Source organism: Eschrichtius robustus, chromosome 14 (assembly GCF_028021215.1).
Source record: "Eschrichtius robustus isolate mEscRob2 chromosome 14, mEscRob2.pri, whole genome shotgun sequence".
In the NCBI taxonomy this organism is placed as follows: Eukaryota; Metazoa; Chordata; class Mammalia; order Artiodactyla; family Eschrichtiidae; genus Eschrichtius; species Eschrichtius robustus.
This window is the reverse complement of record NC_090837.1, coordinates 36,100,854-36,122,623: the sequence shown is the minus strand read 5'-3', so window position 1 is coordinate 36,122,623 and position 21,770 is coordinate 36,100,854. Positions and strand designations below refer to the sequence as shown.

At 35.2% G+C, this 21,770-nt stretch overlaps 1 protein-coding gene across 1 annotated transcript in view; it reads left to right on the top strand.

The window, feature by feature from the left end:
• SMCHD1 (structural maintenance of chromosomes flexible hinge domain containing 1) overlaps positions 1-21,770 on the top strand; it is a 133,872-nt gene that overhangs the window by 99,711 nt on the left and 12,391 nt on the right. The window contains exons 37-45 of the mRNA XM_068562948.1: positions 288-437; positions 4,663-4,789; positions 4,959-5,078; positions 6,053-6,138; positions 6,773-6,895; positions 8,383-8,573; positions 10,373-10,482; positions 10,870-10,940; positions 18,379-18,550. Of these exons, the coding sequence (XP_068419049.1) occupies positions 288-437; positions 4,663-4,789; positions 4,959-5,078; positions 6,053-6,138; positions 6,773-6,895; positions 8,383-8,573; positions 10,373-10,482; positions 10,870-10,940; positions 18,379-18,550 (1,150 nt within the window). The remainder of the gene's footprint in view (positions 1-287; positions 438-4,662; positions 4,790-4,958; positions 5,079-6,052; positions 6,139-6,772; positions 6,896-8,382; positions 8,574-10,372; positions 10,483-10,869; positions 10,941-18,378; positions 18,551-21,770) is intronic.

The following is a 21,770-nucleotide window of genomic DNA, read 5'->3' as shown; positions in this document are numbered from 1 at the left end:
AGGTATAGTACATAACTAATTTTTAAATGGGAGTCCTTTTAATAGAGTTGGGAGCCATTGTATTAGATGGAAGCCATTGTATTAGATGGTTCTTTTATGGTTTCTGGGATTATTTCCTGCCTGTGGAGCACTTTGAGAAGTGAATTTTGTGTTTGGAGTAAGAAGGATCAGGATGATTTAATATTTGGGGCTTTATAAATAGGTCATATTTCTGATTTGTCCATGCCCTTCTCTGGGTTTAATCGTTTTGTACTTCTAATTAGTTACGTTTTGTTGTTTGCTTTAAGGATGACTACAACAATCATACTGGAATTGATTTGGTTGGCACTGTAATGGCTACCATCAAAGGTTCTAATGAGGAAGATGACACCCCACTCTTTATTGGGAAAGTTAGAACACTTGAATTTCCCTTTGTGAAAGGTTCATCTGAAATCACGGTAATATTTTTGTCTTCTGGTAGATAAGGTTTCTATATTTAATATTTTAAACCACAGTATTACAATACCTGTACTTTTGTATGTATAGCTATGAAGATGTTCTAATTATAGCATTAAATTGGAAAGTCAGCTAAAATATTTTGAGGTTTTGCTCTAAGCTATTACACAGTGAACCCATGATCATTGTTACTGTTAGAAAGACCCTCTTTTCCTCTGTGGATGACTGTTTTCTGTAACTGGAGTGATTTTAACTTCAGTGACAATTTGATATTCATGTATCATTGAAAAGCTACCATTCTGTGGCTAGAAATAGAATCAAACATAGCCCAGGTAAAATGTACATATATCTGGGAAAGTTTAGTAAAACCAGCTTACCTTTGTTATTCATTTTTTTTCCAAAATGGAAATAGCTTTACTTATATAAAAAATACACAGTGCAAGAACATCAAAAATAATCACTATATTATCACCCTTCAGAGATATTGATGATTAGCAATTCAGTGTATAACCTTCCACACTTTTCTGTGTATACACTGACCCTGCATGGATGTCCTGTGTGAGTATGATTTATATAGACATGGAGGAGGGTGTAAAATTTCATTAATGTAATAGAACTCTGCTTTCATGAAAATCTTCTTTTCTTATTTAACACATCCTTGATACATTTCTTTACCAGCAAGTATAAACCTACATCATTGTATTGATGATCATAATTTATTTGATCAATCCTAAGTGAAAATTTAGTTTCTTTCCAAAGTTTTATCAACAGTGCTTCCATCAGCTTTCTTCTGTGTATATCCTTTGCACAAATCTGATTCCTTAAGAAATTGCTAGAAGTAGAATTGGAGATAGGGAGTGTGCATTTTTAGCCTTTTGGTAGTTATTGCCAATTGCCTTTCAGTTTATATTCCCACCAGAAATACGTGTACATTCTCATATTACCAACCCTGAATAGAATGGTTTTTAAAATTCAACCACTCTTTTTATTGTTAAATATTTTCTTTGTTACTAGGAAGGTTTGAACATTTTTCATGGTTTTGACCTTTGTAGGATTGTCCCTTAACTCTTTTTTTTTTTTTTTTACATTTTTATTGGAGTATAATTGCTTTAAGTCCCTTGACTCTTTTTCTTCTGGGAGATTCACCATTTTCTTCTTAATTTTATATTAAAGATGTTAATTCTCTTTTGTGTATAAGTAGCTTTTTCCTGAGTTTGTCTTTTAGATTTTCGCTTTGTCTATATTAGGGCAGGAGGAAGAGTTGTATTCACAGTGATAGCTCTCGTATTCTTAGGCCTTTAATTTTTTTATTGGTCTTGATTTTATTTTTATCTTTTTTTCAAATTTATTAACTAAAGTTTTGGGTATCGTTTATTGAATAATTCTTCCTGTACCAATAAATATGAAATTTCACCTTTTTCTGTATTTTTTTGTTGTCGGTGTTTATCTTTTTATCTAATCCAGTGCTAAAATCACATTGTTTTAGCAATATTAGGCTTACAGTTGGGGAGACTGCCAGCTTGTACCTGGCCTAAAGTTCGACTTGTTGGTTGGTCTGGCAGTAACCGAACATTACAGCATTTCCATTTTAATTAGTTCTCAACATTTTAAATTACTCTCAACATTTAAATTAATTACTTACCCTGCTGTACACATTTCTGAGGCTAAGACGGTGACTTAAACTATTCCCCCACAGCTGCATATGGACTCTCAGCTTCATGTCATGCATATGAATTTCCACTAGAGGTTCCTAATATCACACTGAATAAGCAGAAATCTCTCAGGTCCTACTTGGCTCCTGACCCATATATCAATTTAGTAGGTCTGGGGCAGGGCTGAGGAATCTGATTTGTGCAGGTGATTCTTATCATTAGGGACATTTAGGAAACACTGGTATAAAACAGTCATTTGTAAATGTTCCCTGTTTGCTTGAAAAGAACTTGTACTGCTTTCTTTAACGTTTTAATCTAAATTTATAATTATTCAAGTTTGTTAATTGTGTTATTCAAATTGTTTATATTATTTGCCTACTTGATCTGGAAATTTCTGAAAGAGGTGTCTAAGTTTTATTCTGCTATGTATTTATCCTTTTCTCGTATTCCAAATTGCCATTTGTGTATGGACGCAGTTTTGGACTCCTCAGTTCTCTTCAGTTCTGTTATTCCATGTATCTTGGTAAACTGTACATCACAGATTACAAACTATAAATCTTTGAGATAGGAAATGCCTCCTTAAACAAGACATAAAGGAAAAGATTTTATATTTAACTATATATATAAATAGAGGATTAATAATATTAATATATTGGTATAACAATATATTAGTACAGTATATTGAACATATTTTTAAAACATCCTAAAGAACTTCCTGCAAATCAATGAGAAAAAAGACAATCTACTAGAAAAATAAATGACTAAAGAACAGAAGCAGGCAGTTAATGGAAGAGAAGGTATAAATGACTAATAAACAGGAAGCATGACCTCAGTACTAATCAGGGAAGTGCTAGTTAAAACAATAATGACTGGTTGTTTTTAATACATCTTTTTAGAAAAAAGAAGTACTTGATTGATAGTAAGTGTTGGCCAAGCATCAGGGGAACTGGATATTCTTATACACTAATAGTGAGAGGATAAATTGATGTAGCCTTTTTGAAGGGAAATATGATACTACCTATTAAAATAAACTTTTAATAAGTCACTATAGGGACTTCCCTGATGGTTCAGTGGTTAAGAATCCACCTGCCAATGCAGAGGACACAGGTTCGATCCCTGGTCTGGGAAGATCCCACATGCCGCCGAGCAACTAAGCCCGTGCGCCACAACTACTGAGCCTGCGCTCTAGAGTCTGCGAGCCACAACTACGGAGCACGTGTGCCACAACTACTGAAGCCCGCGCGCCTAGAGCCCGTGCTCCGCAACAAGAGAAGCCACCGCGATGAGAAGCCGACACACCGCAAAGAAGAGTAGTCCCCACTCACCTCAACTAGAGAAAGCCCGCGCACAGCAATGAAGAACCAACACAGCCATAGATAGATAGATAGATAGATAGATAGATAGATAGATAAATTTATGGGGGAAAAAGTCATTATATTTGTCTATTCTAGAGAATACACCAAGAAGTACTGAAAGCTACTTTCTTTCCTGTATTATAAGTAATAGCTAAAAAATTTTAAATGAAATGTTCATCACCCAGTGAAAGGATATTACAGTGTATTGTATCTATACTATGCATAAATGTAAAAAATCAGTATTTAGACATTCACTTGAATTGATTGACAGATCAAAATGAGTGCTGAAAGCAAACTGCTACAGTATAAAGCGTATGTTATTTTTAAAGTGCAAACAGTTTTATTTTTGTGTTTATATTCATGTAAATACATTGAAAACAGCTTTCAGAAACTAAGTGGTGGGATTGGGGATTGGTTTAATGATGGACTTACAATTTTATTATTTCGTGGATTGTTTTACAGTGTTCTATCAATTTAGATTTTTAGAACTTTTACATCTGAATTTTATTGTGGTCTAAAAAACAAAACAATTAGTACCTATTGTTTCTTTGTAAGACTGAAGAAGTTATTTAGGATATAAATATTTATATTGCATTATTTACTAGTTATATGTTATGGTCTCAAAGTATATCAGAAGTTTGTGTGTGTGTGTGTGTGTGTGTGCTCATTAATGAAGAAAAATACATTAAAAAAAACAAATCTTTAGAGCTTTTCAGGACCTTTTGTTTGGTCACCTGGGACTGGTGGGTCTACTTCCATGGTAACAGCTGTAACTTAAACTCAGCATTGGGCTTTGTGCATTTCTTTGTGATTATTTTTATAACTTTCACACCATCAGCTGTTTCACACTGCTTCAACTTAAAGGTTGGAATCAGGAAGATATTTCTAGTCAGGATATAAGTGGCCATTGATATTTCTGGCCTGGAAAGATACTTTTTCTTATAGTTTTCCATTGTATATAATTTTTGCATAAGCTATTTATTGGTAAGATAATTTGACTTTCAAATCAATAACAAAAGGTAAAGAGTTCTGTGTCTTGGATGGTGCTGCTGATGTTTTAATGATTGCTTAATGAATCTCACAGGTCAGTCAATTTTGCCTTTTGCCTTTAAAATTTACCACTTACTTGAGAACAGAGTACAATGAGATATATAACATTTATACATTTACAAATACCTTTTCAAATCTCTTTTTTCCTTACTGCTTTTTTCTTTATACAGAGTCTAGTTCTGGCAGAAAATAGTCCTGGAAGGGATAGCACTGAGTATTTTATTGTGTTTGAGCCTCGGCTACCAGGCTTATCAAGAACATTAGAATCATATATCCTACCATTTATGTTTTACAATGGTAAGTTTCTAGGAAAATAGAGGATAAACTCTTAAGTTAGTGGTACTTTATATAACTTTGTTTTGCTTTCCATTAACATGGTGCTTACTAGTTATCTAATCATGTTATGACATTTTGGAAAAGTCACAATTTAAAAATTGAAGTAAATTATCTGAATATTTTTTCTTAGATGTTAAGAAGCAGCAACAAATGGCAGCACTTACAAAAGAAAAGGACCAATTATCTAAGTCTATTATAATGTATAGAAGTTTATTTGATGCCAGCAAACAGCTTCTTGATGAAATGAAGTGTAAGTCATTTTGTGTTCAAAGGTAATAGAAAATGATGCTTTGGGGAATGGTGAGGTAGAAGGTTGAGGCCATGAGACACAAACATTGTCTAATTTCCTGAACTTAGAAGTAAACTGCAGGACACGGCAGAAAGGTGGTAGTGTGGTTTATATTCTCATCATTCGATCTTCTTAAGATGAAGTATTCCTGCATTTTAAATAAATGTATATCTTGTTTACCTACAAAAATTTGAAACTTTTACTAGAAATCTGAATCTATAGAAATTTAAAGGTTTTGACATAACAGTAATAAGGTTTATATCTAGCTCTAGCATTTGGCAAAAGACATTGGATGACAATATCACTGAAAGAGTGATATGTAATTTAAGTTTTAGTTTGAGCCATGCGACTGTATGTAGTTCAATTTAAAAATATCTGCAGCAGAGAAATATGTAATTTATTTTTTAATAAATACATGGAATATTTGCTACAATTTTTAATAACGTTTGTATACTGTTTAAGACAAGGCATTTGCTGAGTTGTGCTCTATTTGTCGGATTTTTTCACAGGTCAAGGATATTTAGAGGATAATAGGAACTAAGTAGAGTAATGAAATAATACACAATTTGTAGCACTGAAAATTTGTTTTTAAAAAGTCCTATTTGTTTCTTAGAATAACCTTACGCAATTATGTATAAATTATGTATAGTCACGTGGATTAGAATTAAATAGCTTTTCCAAGATTACTTGTGGTTTGTAACATATCATAATACCTCCCTTAGCTGCATTAATTTTGTTTTTTATTTTTGTGTATTAGAAATGAACTTTAATTTTAGATTTTAGTTTAATTTAAAATTTCTATAATAGTCCTCATTTTACATTTTAGCATCAGTCATTAAAAGGAAAAAAACAACGGATTGAAAACATTCTTCAACAACTGTATTTTGGGGGCTATCACAAATTGATAGTTTTTGTTTGTTTGTTTTTAATTTTAGGCCAAGTTGAAGAAGCAAAATTAAAAGAGGCCCAGTTGCGAAATGAACTAAAAACACACAATATTGACATTCCTACAACACAACAGGTACAGTTTCCAAGTATATGTGAAAGTTTTTTCTTTTTAATTAAATTCTAACCTATAATTCTTTTTTTTTTTTTTACCATTCATATTTTATTAAGAATGTTATGTACACTGTTGTTTTGGGGTACTAAGCCATATGTGGATTATAATCTAGTCACTTACTAGACATTAAAATGGGCTAACAATGACGGAGTTCTCTTTTCAAAGAAATTGCAGTTTGTGTTTCTAATCTAATGACACCAATAAATTAAATTAACAATACACCAACTTGAGAACTTGCATTGAAGAGGCCTAAGTGATAATCAGTATATGTGGTGGCAAAGAAAATGAGAGAAAGTAACAAAAGACAATAGATTTTTTTAAAGCTTACATTCTTTATGTGTATAACTCATAAGTCCTATTATACGTTATATATTTCTTAACTAAGAAAAAAAGAATCAGTGAGGTTGACTCTTTACATTACTATGATCATACTCTTGTAAGAAAGGAATGGCTGCTTAGTAACTTTTATGTTCTTGAGTTGTAACTTTATGTTCTCGAGTTGTCTAAATTGTTGGGTTTTCTCTGCTATTTTCTCTGCCTGGTACAAGACTAACTGTAATTGGCCTTGCAGTTAATTTTTCTTTTTAAATTACAGATGCCACACATTGAAGCACTTTTGAAGAGAAAGATATCAGAACAGGAAGAACTAAAGAAAAAACCCAGAAGATCATGTACTCTTCCTAACTATACTAAAGGCAGTGGAGATGTTTTGGGAAAGGTTTGTGTTTAAGCCTTTTAAGAGGCATTACATTTTATTGTCTTGTTTTCTATCTGCTTTGGGTGATCCTAGATCATGGAGCTGTGACGATACCGATAATTGGGGATCCCAGGCAGGACAGAGTGGGATTTCATCACACTACTGAGATGGTGTGCAGTTAAAACCTATGAATTGTTTATTTCTGAAATTTTCATTTAATATTTTCAGACTGCCATTGACTGTGGGTAACTGAAACTGGGGAAAGAGGAACCACAGATAAGGGGGGACTACTGTACAAGAGTAGACATTGTGATGTTTTTAACAGTGACACAGCGTTCTCATTGCTAGGGCAGGATTTTGCTACCAGATCAGGTAAGAATAAAGGGTAGATGTGACCATATCAGTGCAATAAATGAGGTTTTGAAATCTGCCACAAAATTTCAACCTTGTTGGACTTTGAGCAAGCTTGTGACTAAAATACAGTGGGTCCTCTCTATCCACAGGTTCTGCATCCTTCGATTCAACCAACTGCAGATGGAAAATATTTGGGGGGAAAATTCCAGAAAGTTCCAAAAACTAAAACTTGAGTTTGTCATATGCTGGCAACTATTTACATAACGTTTACATTGTATTAGGTATTATAAGTAATTTAGAAATGATTTAAAGTGTACAAGATGGTATATGCAGATACTATGACATTTTATATAAAGGGTTTAAGTATCCACAGATTTTAGTATCTGAGGGGGTTCCTGGAACCAGTCCCCTATGGATACTGATGGACTGCTATACAGTTGACCCTTAAACAACATGGGTTTGAACTGTGAGGGTCCACTTATACAGTTTTTTTTTTTAAAACTGAATACCGACTACGGTACTGCCTAACGGTTGAATCCTCGGATGTGAAACTGTGGGTATGGAGGACCGACTGTGAAGTTATATGCAGATTTTCGACTGCTTGGAGGGTCAGTGGCCCTAACCTCCACGTTGTTCAAGGGTCAGCTGTATTTGTAAATAGGAGAGTGACTGTTAATTCTAAGCTCTAAAGTGTTTATATAAGCAGAAGAAATGATTCTTATCTGTGATGTTTAGATTTGTTTTCTGAAAAATCATCTGAGTAAAAGATCTACTTAGAAGGGTATAGTATATAACTATATTTAGGTTTAAGTGTATTTTATGATTACTTTACCAGTTGACACACTCCAATAGTAGAGATATTAAATGTGGGGGAAAAAGTACATCACCTAGCTGATAATATTCCAAATATTTTTATTTGGTTACTTGCAAAATTTACTGTAGTTTAATCTGTGGAACAGTTTTTAAAAATTTAATAGAAGAGACAGTTTAATATGTTTAAGCCAGTAAGCTTTTACAGTTTGAGATTTTTTTTTGTTAATTTATGTGAGTGTTTCAAAAAGTGTTTTTGCTTTAGACTTGGGCTTTTAAAATATTTAATGTCAGATTTATATATATTTAAAACTTTTTTACTTGATTTGTAAAATGGGCTATAGATTGCACACTTGGCACAAATTGAAGATGATAGAGCCGCAATGGTTATTTCTTGGCATCTGGCAAGTGACATGGACTGTGTGGTCACCCTGACCACTGATGCTGCACGTCGTATCTATGACGAAACCCAAGGTCGTCAGCAGGTGTTGCCCCTTGATTCTATTTATAAGAAGACTCTTCCAGATTGGAAAAGGTTAGAAAAAAGTGAAAGTAATGATTTTTTTCAGAAATTTCTTTTCTATTTTTTATCAAATCACCGAATTTTAAAATTTCTCTAAAAGACGCTTAAAAAAGAGAAGTGACTCAAAGTATCTGCATTATTTTTGTCTTCATCACAAATATGATCTTCGTTAAGATCAGTATTGCAGTGTATTTGATCATATATGCTGGCCAAGTTTAATTTGCCAATTAAATGTTATTTGTATGTATGAGAGATACACATACAAGCACACAAACACACAAACCCAAAGCGAATTTTTGGCCTTTGCAACAGGAAGGATGGTAAGATGTCATTATCCTTAACAGAATATGGAACACCTTCATTTGGAGTAAGAGTATAGATACATGTCTTTTGTCCTATTTATGTCGTATGAAAATAAGCAGCCATCATTTAGGTAGAGAAGGTTTCTCTATTGGAACTGCCATTAGCAAAGTTGAAATGTAAGAGACCATCTACTTAGGATGTTACACCTTTTTTTTTTTTTTTTTTAAAGATGTTACATCTTTGTTTTAATATAAATCTGGTTTCTTTAAGTGTTTTCCCATTTACTTTTCAAAATATGTTTTTAGGAAATAACCATGCAAACCAATTAGCATTTTTAATCTAAAATTTAAAATATTTTATGTGTTCTCTAATTTTTGGCTATTTTTAAAAATCTACCTTAAAAGACTAAAACGAAATGGTGGTAACAAAACAAAAAAATTAAAATGTGCAACAGAGTATTGACCAATAATTTTCTTAGATTCCTAAACGAAGCTTTGCAAGGTGTACAGTTGGGTAGGTATGGGGACTTGAAGGAGAATGGAAACTAATATTAAGAGCTTACTGTGTCATTAAACTAACATTTTATTTCACTTTGTAATCTAAAAATAGATTTAGCAAACAGCTGGAATTTGAACTCAAATCTATCTGCTTCTAAAATCTCCTACTCTGCTACCAGTCAGCACCCATTTTAAACAACATGGGAAATCCTGTCAAATCATAATGACTGTGTTTATAAGGGTAATAATTTTTGTAAAAGTAATTTTACTTCCAGGAGGTCCTCTCTTTTATTTCATAATACCTGAGGACCAAGTTAAGAATTCTTGATTTAGGGAAAGTATGAATCTGGTATTTAAGGCTAATGCTTGCTGTAAAAGCTAGTTATTCTCTCTTTCTGGTATTGTGCCTGTTATTGGGATTGAGTTAACTAGCTCTTAAAGCCACCCCAACCTCTACTCCTACCTACAAGATTTGGGAAAAGCTACCGTATGTGGAAGGGGTAAGCCCTGACACCCCAGTCAGTCTCCATCTCTTGAATCTCATTGTTATCCCTGGACTTCAGTTGCTTATTCTGTACAGTGTGTCAGAGGACAGGCGGCCAGTGTACTGGGCTGTTTCCCTCTCGTATGCTCAGTCTTGGGCCTTGCCCCTTCCCGCCGTCTATTCTAGGGCCACTCTCCACATGAGACAGTCATATCATTGGCATCCTCGTTTAGGGCCAGCTTGAGAGGCTGCTTCTCTCCTTTCTTTGTCAAACTAAACAAAAGTTAGTTTATATTGATTTTACAAACTAATATGATGATAGCAGTACAGATAAAACTAAGATATTTTAAATGGTAAATATCATTTTCATTTCTAAAGACATAACGGTTAATAATTTAGGAGTATTACCTGTGCATAGGGAGTTGATTAAATGATCACAAAAATAATCAGTATATTCATATGTTTTTCATAGTATATATTTTTTGATTAAAAGTTACATGTTTTGTTTAAAATTTTTTAAAATTCAGACCTCTGCCTCATTACCGAAATGGAAAATCGTATTTTAAACCCATTGGAGATCCCGTCTTTGCCCGAGATTTGTTAACATTTCCAGATAATGTAGAACATTGTGAAACAGGTAAAGGAAATTATGATGGCTTTTTTTATACAGATGTTACATTTGTGATCCAGATACATAAATTACTGACTATGGAAAATTATGTTCTTATTTAATTTATAAGTGATAGTTTTATTAATATTTACTTCTCTCATTTTTCCTGTTAGAGGAAAATATTGAATAAAATTCTTATGTTATTAGCATTATTTCTAATAAAACTTTGTAATATATGTTAAGATTTTAAAAAATATCTCAGTTTTTTAAAAATAAAAGTTTCATGTGCACAGTCATTATATTTCAAATTCTGAGTACACAACAGCATGCTCACCACCAGAAGTTTGTGTTAATATTTTAATATGACCAAAAAATATGTCATAATTTTAATAATTTGTTAATTGAATGTTTTAGTATTTGGTATGCTGTTAGGAGACACCATTATTTTGGATAATTTGGATGCTGCCAATCATTATAGAAAAGAGGTATGTATTTGAATTATTTTTTAATTTGTAGCTCCAATTTTAATGTGTACTTTAAAAATTTAATATATATCTCTGTATAGAAATAATTTTATTTTAGGATACATGTGCAAATGACTAAGTAACCTTGTCAAAACCAGTTTAAATCCTACAGATTGATAAGCAGCATAAAATTGGGCAAAATATAGGAATGAATTTGCCAAGATGCAAATTAAAATGAGATGTTTATGAAATTGTCCTAAGACTCAAAATCAATATCTGTTATTGATGGTGGTATTGAAAAAGAGTACACTCAGATAATGTTGTTGGAAATGTAATTTGACGTAGCCCTTGTTTATTAGTTGTTAGGGCTGCTGTAACAACGCACCACAGACTGGGTAGCTTAAACAGTAGAAATGTATTGTCTCACAGTTCTGCAGGCTTAAAACCGAAATTCAAGGTGTGAGAAGGGTCAGTTCTTTCCAGGGCTTATGAGGGGAGGGTCTGTTCCATGCCTTTCTCCTTGGTTTGTAGATGGTCATCTTCTCCCTGTGTCTGTTCACATCTATGCATATCTGTGTCCAAATTTCCGTTTTGTATAAGGAAACTACTCATTGGCTTAGAGCCCACTGTTATGACCTCATTTTAACTTGATTACCTCTGTAGAAACTCAGTCTTCAAATAAGGTCACATTTTTGAGGAACTGGGGGTTAGGACATCAACATAGGAATTTTGAGGGACACAATTCAACCCATAATACTTTTGGAGAGCAGTTTGGCAATATAAATGTTTCCGTTATCTATTGCTACATAACAAACACTTCAGAAGTTAGTGGCTTTAAACAGTAACAACATATTATTTCTCATTTCTCTGTGGGTTTCTCCCAGTAGTGTTAGCTAGTTGCACTGAGATGGTGAAAGCTCCAAAATGCCTCACTCACATAGCTGGCAGTTGATGCTGGTAGCCATCCGGGATTCAGCTGGAGTTGGCCAGAGGCTCAGCTGGTGCTGTCTGCTGGGGTCATTGTTCTCACCTCCACTCACGGGTGTGTGAGATAATGCCATTAAGGCTTTTAGAAACCTTTTTCTAGCTAAGAGGATCTGGAAAGCAGTGCCTTAAATCTTTCTGAGGTCTTAACATAGGGACATCCTTCACTTGATATTTGACTTTGAGGCCACATTTTACTGGCTGTACCCTGGATTTTATCTTAGCCCTGAGGCTTTCCATTTCTTTTTCAAGAACATTTTGTTAGCTGAACAGGCTGGGGAGGAAAAACAGTCCAACCCAGCAAGTTCTGGGTTGGAAATATTTCCTTGAAATTATTTTTGAAAATGAATTAGTTCCTACTTAGTTTATCTCCCACCTGTACTGGCTAGTTGATACTGGCTACTGGATAGGCACTTGGTAGGCTGGCAGACTTAGATCTCTCTATGCAAACCTCTCCTTGTGGCTGCTGGGGCTTTTTCAAATGGCATTTGGGACCTAAGAAGGGAAGTTAGATCAGTGATGGCAGAAGTTGCAGGTCTCTTAAGTCCCAGCGTCAGGAAGTACATTCGGTTCAGAATCTGGCCAGCACAGACCCACATCGGGGAGTGGGGAGTTTGAAATAGACTCTTTCCTCTCCATGGGAGGGGCAAAGAAGTTGCCGCCATCTTTGTACCATCACAACGTATTAAAATAATTTATCTTACAGATATGCTCCCACAAGTATATAAAGATATGTACAAGAATATTCATTAGATGTAAAGCAGTTATATTCCAATAAAGATGTTTAAAAAAAAAGAATATTTAAGAATTTTTAAGACACTTTGGAAGCAGTGTGAAGTCCATCAGTTGGGATTGCACAACTCTACTACAGTAATTTATACAGTAGAGTAGTATGTAGCTATTAAAAAGACATAAAGCAGATTGATATATCCTAACAAGGAAGACGTACAAAATATATTGTTTTGTTGAAAAGTTGCCAAATGATAAAGTATAAGATGATGCCCTTTTAAAAATAAGCTTATGTAATTTAAATAAGATGGGAGAATATATTGTATACTGTTGTATATATTAAGAAAGATCATCCCTTCGATATTACTTCTAAGTTTTACTTAATGAGAAAAGAAAGGCAATCTACTGTGAAGAAACACCTTTCAGAGGGCTGTTGTAAAGATTGAATAAAATAATAAAATAAGAAATAGAGTAAAATTTCAGTAGAGGAATGCTCTCTTTGGATCTGAAATCCAGAGGTCTTTGAATTCTTTGATACAGAAGAAGTATTAAATTTAATAAATATGGTGTTAGGGACTTGGAAATAGTAGGTGATAAACATGTATGTAAACACTATAGGCTTGCAAATTATTATAGCTGAAAGTAAGGATGCAGTTACTTAAGAGAAAACAGAGGTCGGTTTAAAATATGATCCAGTACCAATACATAGTGTATTCTAAAGTCATGGATACCTTAAAAATCATATACTCTCACTTTCTAGATGAGAAACCTTAAGTTCAAAACAAATAATGGTTCTCTATCAAGTCATAGTCCTAATTCATGGCAGAAATAGAACTAGTCAGAACAGTTTTTCTTTGGGCCCAGTTAAGAAGAAATAAAAAGTGTCTTGAATTTAGGAGAGCTAAATTAGTGAGATTATTGAAAATTAAACAACTGATTGTGTAAAAGTATGTGGCATCTTCACGAATGGTTCCTTATGAGCCTAACAATGGCTCTACTGTACTATACCAGAAAACAGTTGTGGGTGGAGGAGCTGCTGTATTCAGGTGGTGATTAGCATGCATGCTTGTATGTCCTGAATTATAGGCTAGAAAGCATACCCATTAAGTGGTATGACAACATGGAATCTATTAGGAGAAGATGAGAAGCTTACTAGTGAGCATAGAATTAACAAGTTGGGTAATAACTGGAAGATTCTAGTTAGTTCAGTCCATTATTTGGACACTTAGTGTGTGTGAGACACAGTGGGGTGCTATTAAATGTTGAACAGCTGGCTCTGGAGAGTGGGGTGCTGGGACCCTGATCTGTAGCTTTTGCCAGCCCCCATAGTGTGAATACTCATATCATAGCTGACTTCCAGCTGCCTACGTGTGGTCATTGAATGAGGCATTCAGGAGACCCGGTTCTCATGACCCAGTAAATGCTGGCTCCAGTATATCACTAGGCACAGCACTAGGCACTGAGGGTTATGCAGAGATGGGCTAGACAACTAGGGTAGCCAAAGGAAATTCTAGCAGAGGTAAACTAAAAGGCCATTTCAAAAAGCTAGTTCTGGCTATATATATCATTAAGATATATATCTTACCGTATGAACTGGCAAGAAAGTAAGAATTCTAAGTGAGGGTGGGAACCCAGAGATGAACATAACAGTGAAGCCAGATTTTGCTTTAAGAACATTTGTCAAACTAATGGAACTTGAGCATCAATTTGCACTCCTTTGAAAGGCTCAGAGGGTGAGACATACCAAAGTAGGGAATCTGATCAAAGACCTCTTTCCCAATAAACTGGAACCCCCCCCCAAAGGGCTTAAACCCCTTAGTATAAGACTGAACAAAAGAAATTAACTTGCCCCCTCCATCTCAACTCCTAAGTGCTTCTAGAGACTGTAAGAAAATTACCCTTCTTGAACTTCAGCACTAAGTGGAAAACATACTGAACATAAGAGCAAATATTTTAAAGTATATTTTAAATATATAAATATTAATATTTAAGAAATATTAAATATTCATTGAAATATGTATTAATATATTTTATAATATATTTTAAGAAATGAAAGTGTTGAAAAGAAGATAAGAGCAAGTAGACTTGAAAAAGTCAAATAGAGCATCTAAAAATAAAAAATATAATAAAAATTAAATACTGGGCAGACTTAACAGCTTAATAGAGAATTTAGTGAATTGGAAGATAGGTCAGAAAAATTATCCAGACTGCAGCCCAGAGAGAAGGAATGTAAGAGAGAGAGGCTGAGTAGTCACTAAGGATAGAATGAGAAAATATTTTTTAAAAATCTAATCAGAGTGCCAAGAGGAGGAGGATAAAAGGATCACAGGTAATATCTGAAGAACTAATGGCTGAAAACTTTTAAGAACTGATGAAAGACACCAATCCATAGCTTCAAAAAAGAAGTAAGAGGGACTTCCCTGGCAGTCCAGTGGTTAAGATTTCACCTTTCAGGGACTGCCTGGTCCAGTGGTAAAGTATGTGCCTTCCAATGCAGAGGACGCTTGTTCAATCCCTGGTCGAGGAACTAAGATCCCACATGCTGCGGGGCAGCTAAGCCCATGCGCCACAACTACTGAGCCCGCATGCCTCAACTAGAGAGCCTGCGTGCCGCAAACTACAGAGCCCACATGCTCTGGAGCCTGTGTGCCACAACTAGAGAGAGAAAACCCGCACGCCACAACCAGAGAGAAACCCGCGCACCACAGCTAGAGAGAAGCCCACGTGCCGCAACTAAGACCTGCCTGATGTAGCCAAAAAAAAAAAAAAAAAAAAAGAGAGATTTCACCTTCCAATGCAGGGGTGTGGGTTCAGTCCCTGCTTGGAGAGCTAAGATCCCACATGCCTCATGGCCAAAAAAAACCCACCAAAAACAGAAGCAATACTGTAGCAAATTCAATAAAGACTTTAAAAATGGTCCACATCAAAAAAAAATTTTTTTTAAGTAACAGCATATGTGACAAAAGCGGGGACAGCATTTGTTCCTCATAATTGGTATAGCACAGCAGTCCCCAACCTTTTTGGCATCAGGGACCGGTTTTATGGAAGACAGTTTTTCCAAGGATGGAGTGGGGTGGGAGGGGATGGTTCAGGCGGTAATGCGAGTGATGGGGAGCGGCAGAGGAAGCTTTGCTCACTTGCCTGCTGCTCACCTTCTGCTGTGCTGCCCGGGGGTTGGGGACACCTGGAATAGCACATACTGATTTTTTGCTTCCAAAGTTTTTAATGAGGTCACTCCACCAATTAAATATTGTTTTAAAGCTCTCCTAAGAAAAGGCTTTTATGACATCTCTTGGTGATATTGTTAGGTTTCAGTAGTCTTTGTTATCGTTTTCTCTTCCTAAATTCTTCATGCCGTTTATACTACTTCAACTCCTTGTTGATTCCATCCCTTGCTAATCCTTACAGCAGTTGTGAATAAGTACTGCCCAGAACTGTAGCACTGTTGTTCACTCACTGAATTTGTAAAAGCTGTCATGATCTTTTTTGTCCTAATATAGTGCCTAGTGAGGACTGAAGTTTCTTTTAATGGTAAATTATAGTAAAATACGTATAACAAAATGTACCATCTAAACCATTTTTAAGTGTACCGTTCAGTAGTGTTAATTACATTCACATTGTTGTACAACCAACCTGCAGAACTCTCTTCTTTTTGTAAAACTGAAACTCTGTACCCATTAAATAGCAACTTGTCATTTCTCCTTTCTTCCATGCCATTTGAGAATTGAAAAACTGTCCCTTCTACCAGAGGCCTGTAACTCAGTGAGTGTGTTAACAAGAAAATAGACAAGAAATTTGAGTGTGTTTGTTATTTAAGATGGTACTAAATCTGTAAAAACATTGCCTGAAATTTGATAATTTAATAAGAATAATTTTACTATAATTTAATAATAATAATAATAATATGATAATAGTCCATTAATTCAGTCTGTATTTTTAATGTTCACTTTTAGGAAACATACAAATCCAAAGCAAAACTAAGAAAGTAAGGTGTGATAGTTTGTTTTACTAAGATTCGTTTCACCAAAGAATTCACCACAGATTTTCTTGAAATAGACATTCTGTTGCATTTAAATTTTATAGAAAGTAGCCAGTTTGATGGGAAAATATCTGTAAATTACCTTGGAATTATATTAAAAGAATAAATACTAGTCATGATTTTCTATTACATGTCCTATTGCTTTTCGTTTTTAAAAATTGTATTTTATTTAATCTTTTATAATTCAGAAACTACTTAATCCACAGTATTAGATTGGATTAGGTGTTTTTACATGTTATTAAATTATTCTTCTTTAGTCATTTTTTTAATGTATGCATTCTGTTTCATTATGTGGATGTGCCATAATTTATTTATGTAACTTATTGAAATGTGCAAGTTTCATATTTTTCATTATTAAAACAATGTTTCAGTGCACATTGTTCACATCTGTGATGATTTTTTTCAGAATATTCTTAGAAGTGGAATTGCTGGGTCATGCAAAATGTTAAGCTTTTTTTAAAAAAATATATTTATTTATTTTTGGCTGCGTTGGGTCTTCATTGCTGTGCGTGAGCTTTCTTTAGTTGTGGCGAACGGGGGCTACTCTTTGTTGCGGTGCATGGACTTCTCATTGACGTGGCTTCTCTTTGCTGGGGAGCACAGGCTCTAGGCGCGCAGGCTTCAGTAGTTGTGGTTCTCGGGCTCTACAGTGCAGGCTCAGTAGTTGTGGCGCACGGACTTAGTTGCTCCGAGGCATGTGGGATCTTCCCGGACCAGGGCTCGAACCTGTGTCCCCTGCATTGGCAGGCGGATTCTTAAGCACCGTGCCACCAGGGAAGTCCCTAACTGTTAAGCTTTTAAACACTTGTCACATTTGCTTTGAGAAGGGCTGTCCCAGAGCAGATTAGTACAAGAAGACCCTTTCTCCAACATTGTGTGGTGTGTGTGTGTATGTATGTGTGTGTGTGTGTATTTTAACATTTTTGAGTAGTGAAAATATCTCATTTGAATTCCACTTCAAGTTATTTCAGTTCCACTACTGGTTACCAGTGAAGTTGAACGTTTTATTTTTGTATATCCTAGACCTTTATTTGAAAGAATATTCTTGAAGATCATAAAATACTAAATCTAGTGTTTTTCTTTTATTCTCTGACTTCTCTGAAGAATTTAGTTCTTGACTAACACTTTCTACTTCCCTTTCCATGACTTAGGTTTTACTATATAATTCTAGTTCCCCCAATTCTCAACTCACCAGCTCTTTTTCCTCCTACAACTGAACTCGTAGTATTGTCCTCTGAAGATTTGTCCCTTTGCTTTTGAGTTTGTATTCTCTTCAGTCTAATATAGTATCCTTTTTGCTAGCCTTTGGTCATGTGGAAAACTTCTGTCTAACAGAAGGAAACTGAGCTAGTGATACAGGCTGGGTACTACCTTGGGTTTCAGAAGCACACAGGTCTCTGGCTTGTCCCTCTCTCTTCCTTCCTCTTATCAATCAAGCCATCAATCAGGTCGTCAATTTCACTTTTTTCCATTTGTGTTGTCACTATTCTAGTTTAGGCTAACACTTGAGAGGTAGTCTAATTCATCTCCCTGCCTCTGGTTTTTTCCCCCAGTCATCTTACACATCACTAGGTAATTAATTTTGTGAAAATACTATCATGATCATGTCATTTCTTATCTCAGAACCCTTAAGTGATTTCTCTTTTCTTAGAGCAGTGGAAATAAGTTTTATAGACTCGCTAATTAATATCCATTTACTTACAATAGGTTGTTAAAATTACACACTGTCCTACACTGCTGACCAGAGATGGAGATCGCATTCGAAGTAATGGAAAGTTTGGGGGCCTTCAGAATAAAGCTCCTCCAATGGATAAACTTCGGGGAATGGTCTTTGGAGCTCCAGTACCAAAACAGTGCCTGATCTTAGGGGAACAAATAGGTAGGTTAAATAAGTACTTAATAATTTCTCATTTGACTTTAACCCTTTATTTGGACCTTGTTTATCGAGACTCTAACATCAAAACGTAACCAGTAACAGATATGAATAAGATGTTTTTGTCCAGTACTTCCAGCTTTCTTACACCAAATAGTTTTAAAATACGTATATAGGAAGTAGGTTTTCCTTCATATTTTCATTCTTATCTTGAAATAAAAGATTTCCTTGTTGAGGAAACCAGTATGTCATCAAATCATAATAGTTCTTTTTGTATCAAAGTTGGTAACTATCTAGATATATCTTTTTTAGTGTGTGTGACATGTGACCTCCCTCCCCCATTTTCCCTTCTGCAGGCTGTGTCCCCTTATTTATAGTTGGCCGGTATAATTGTCTGTACATCTGTGCTCTGAAGTGCTTATACTTTACAGGAGCGTCCCCTGCAGGCCATCATCTAAGAGCCTGTTTGCTCTTAATCTTATATAGTTCTAATACGCTTGGATATCTACTTTTCCAGCAAAAAGCAGTTTGTTGTTAACTTTAAAAATATATAGTAAATTGTAATAAAATACATATAACAAAGTTTATCATCTTAATTATTTTTACATGTACAGTTCACTAGTGTTAAGTACATTCACACCCTTCTGCCGCCAATCTTCAGAAATCTTTTCCCGCCTCTGGCAACTGCCCAGGTTTCTGTCTCTGTGAATTGACTCCTGTAGGCGCCTCATGTATGTGGAATCAGAGTCTTAGCCCTTCTGTGACTGGCTTACGTCACTTAGCATAATGTCCTCCAGGCGCTTCAGTGTTGTAGTATGTAGCAGAATTTCTTTTTCAGACTGAATAATATTCTATTGTATGTATACACCACATTTTGTTGTTAATTTTTTTAAGTGTAATATACATAGAGAAAAGTGCACATTTCATAAATATACAAGTTTTTCACAAAATGAACACTGCTTCTGTATTAAGAAATAGAACATTATCAGCCCCACAAAAGGCTTCTCAGGACTCTTCGAGTCACAGCCCGACCCCCTCTCCAAAGTATAACAACTTTCTTGACTTAAAAGAGCATAGTTTAGTTTTTCCCATTTTTGTACTTTATGTAGATGGAATTATGCAATCCACGCTGCTTTGTGTGTCTGGCTTTGTTCAACACTGTGTATGTAGTTGTAGTTCATTTTAATTGCAGGATAGTATCCCACTGTGCACATATACCACAGTTTATTTCTTTATTATTCTGCTGTTAAGGAATTTGGGTAGTATCCAGTTTGGCGTTATTACTTCATCCCCCAGCAATGTTTAAAATAGTAATTGAGAAAGATGGTAGGATATCGCATATTTTCTTTTATGAAATAGTCAGGTGCAGCTGCAAGAGGAGACATAAGAGAGGCTCAGGAAAACAAAGTTTATTATACTCACAGGTCCTAGGGACAGGAGGCACAGCCTGCCACACAGGGGCCACATGGAAGAACACCAGGGTGGTCAGCAGGCAGAAGACAGGAGCAAGGAGAGTGCTTCAGCCACAGCCTTTACTGGGGTTTCTGCAGCAAAGGGGTGACAAGGTCAACAGCTTAGGGTTGACTAGCTTGAATAATTTGAGTGGTCTTTGGGCTCTAGGCATGGTTTCTAGCTAGTTGCCTGGTACCTGGCTCTGAGATGATTAAGGCAGAGGAATGTTACTCCTTGGGGTGCAGGGGCCAGATAGAGGAAGCTTGGCTCTGGATTGGTTAGTTTGTGTATCAGAGGCATGCTAGACCCTTAGCTGTCTCTAAGAATTGGCTCATCCCAGGCGAGGCAATCTCTCGCCAGCCAGAAAGGCTTTTTAAGATGTCAAAACATCATAATATACAGAAAGTTTAAATTATAAACAATACAGAGTTTCATACTTCTGTTATTGATGGCAGTGAATGCATGAAAAAAATCTTCTCTATAGAAAATAAGTGAACAGCTAAACAAACTGATAAGAAATAAGAGAAAACAATTTAGTCAGAGGCAGTGAATCAGCATAAAAACCCTCAACTCTTATCACTCCAGCACTACAGTTTATGGCAGTGGATCCCAAACTAAAAGGAATTACCTGTGGAACTTTAAAAATGCACAGGTATTTTTGACAGAATTTCCAGTTTACCTGGGCATCTGACTGTCAGTATAACAGTAAGGCCTTATCTGTAGATCTTTGGGATGAAAAGATTATAATTAAAGATTTCTGTGCCCTATTGGTTTGTCAAACATGTAAAGTTAACAGATAATGCAAGGACTTAAAAAATATAACAGTTACTTTTTCTTCTTGGTAAATATCTTCAAAGATACACTCCACATACAGACTAATGATTCAACAATAAGCACTCAAATATTAGACAAACGGTTTGAAAAATCCAATGAGACAATTTAAGATTACTGGATATGTATAAAGTACTTTTGATTTTAAGCGATAGCAACCAGGCCTGACCACTTTTAAGTGTAACAGGAATGTATTGGAAAGAAAGTGGAGGAAATTACACGTTCAAAGGAGATTGGAAACAGCCAAGACAAAAACAAGGATGGCTCTGGGACATTGAGCAGCCTGAGCTCCTTGCATCTTCACCTGGAAGGGCATCTCTTAACATGACTCAGAGCCCACAACCCCTAGGAGAGAGAAGTTTCCTCTGGAATCAGCCAGCCATAGTAAGGATCAGATAGAACAGAGCTTTGAGGAAACTCTTCCTTGTGTATCATGGGATTGTTTGCAGAGAAAAAGCAATTTTGAACTAGACTACCACCACAAAAATTGCCTGCTTACTAGCACAATTAAAAGCAGAGTGCCTTCTAATTTTGCTTAGACTGTGTTTTGCATTATAGTATTTGATATGAGATAATGAAATAAGAGCAAATAAATTTAGAGCATAAAACAGAAGAAAAAACGAGTATTTACATGTTGTAAAATAAGATGATTAGAAATAAGACCTTGAATAACATGTGAATACATGAAGTTCTTTCATTTAAAGACATTCAGATTTTAAAAATCTAGTACCAGGATATATTAAAAATAGCTGCCATTTATTGAGTGCTTAACATGTGCCAGGAAGTAGAGTTAAATAAAGTGAGTAAAGAGAGAAGCGTGGAAATTTAAATGACATGAGAAGCCACATGGTCAGTAAGCCATAGAACAGAACTCAAACCCAGAGCCAGCTGTACCTGAAGCCTATTCTCTCCATGACACTGCTTTATATCTTTTATAAGAAAC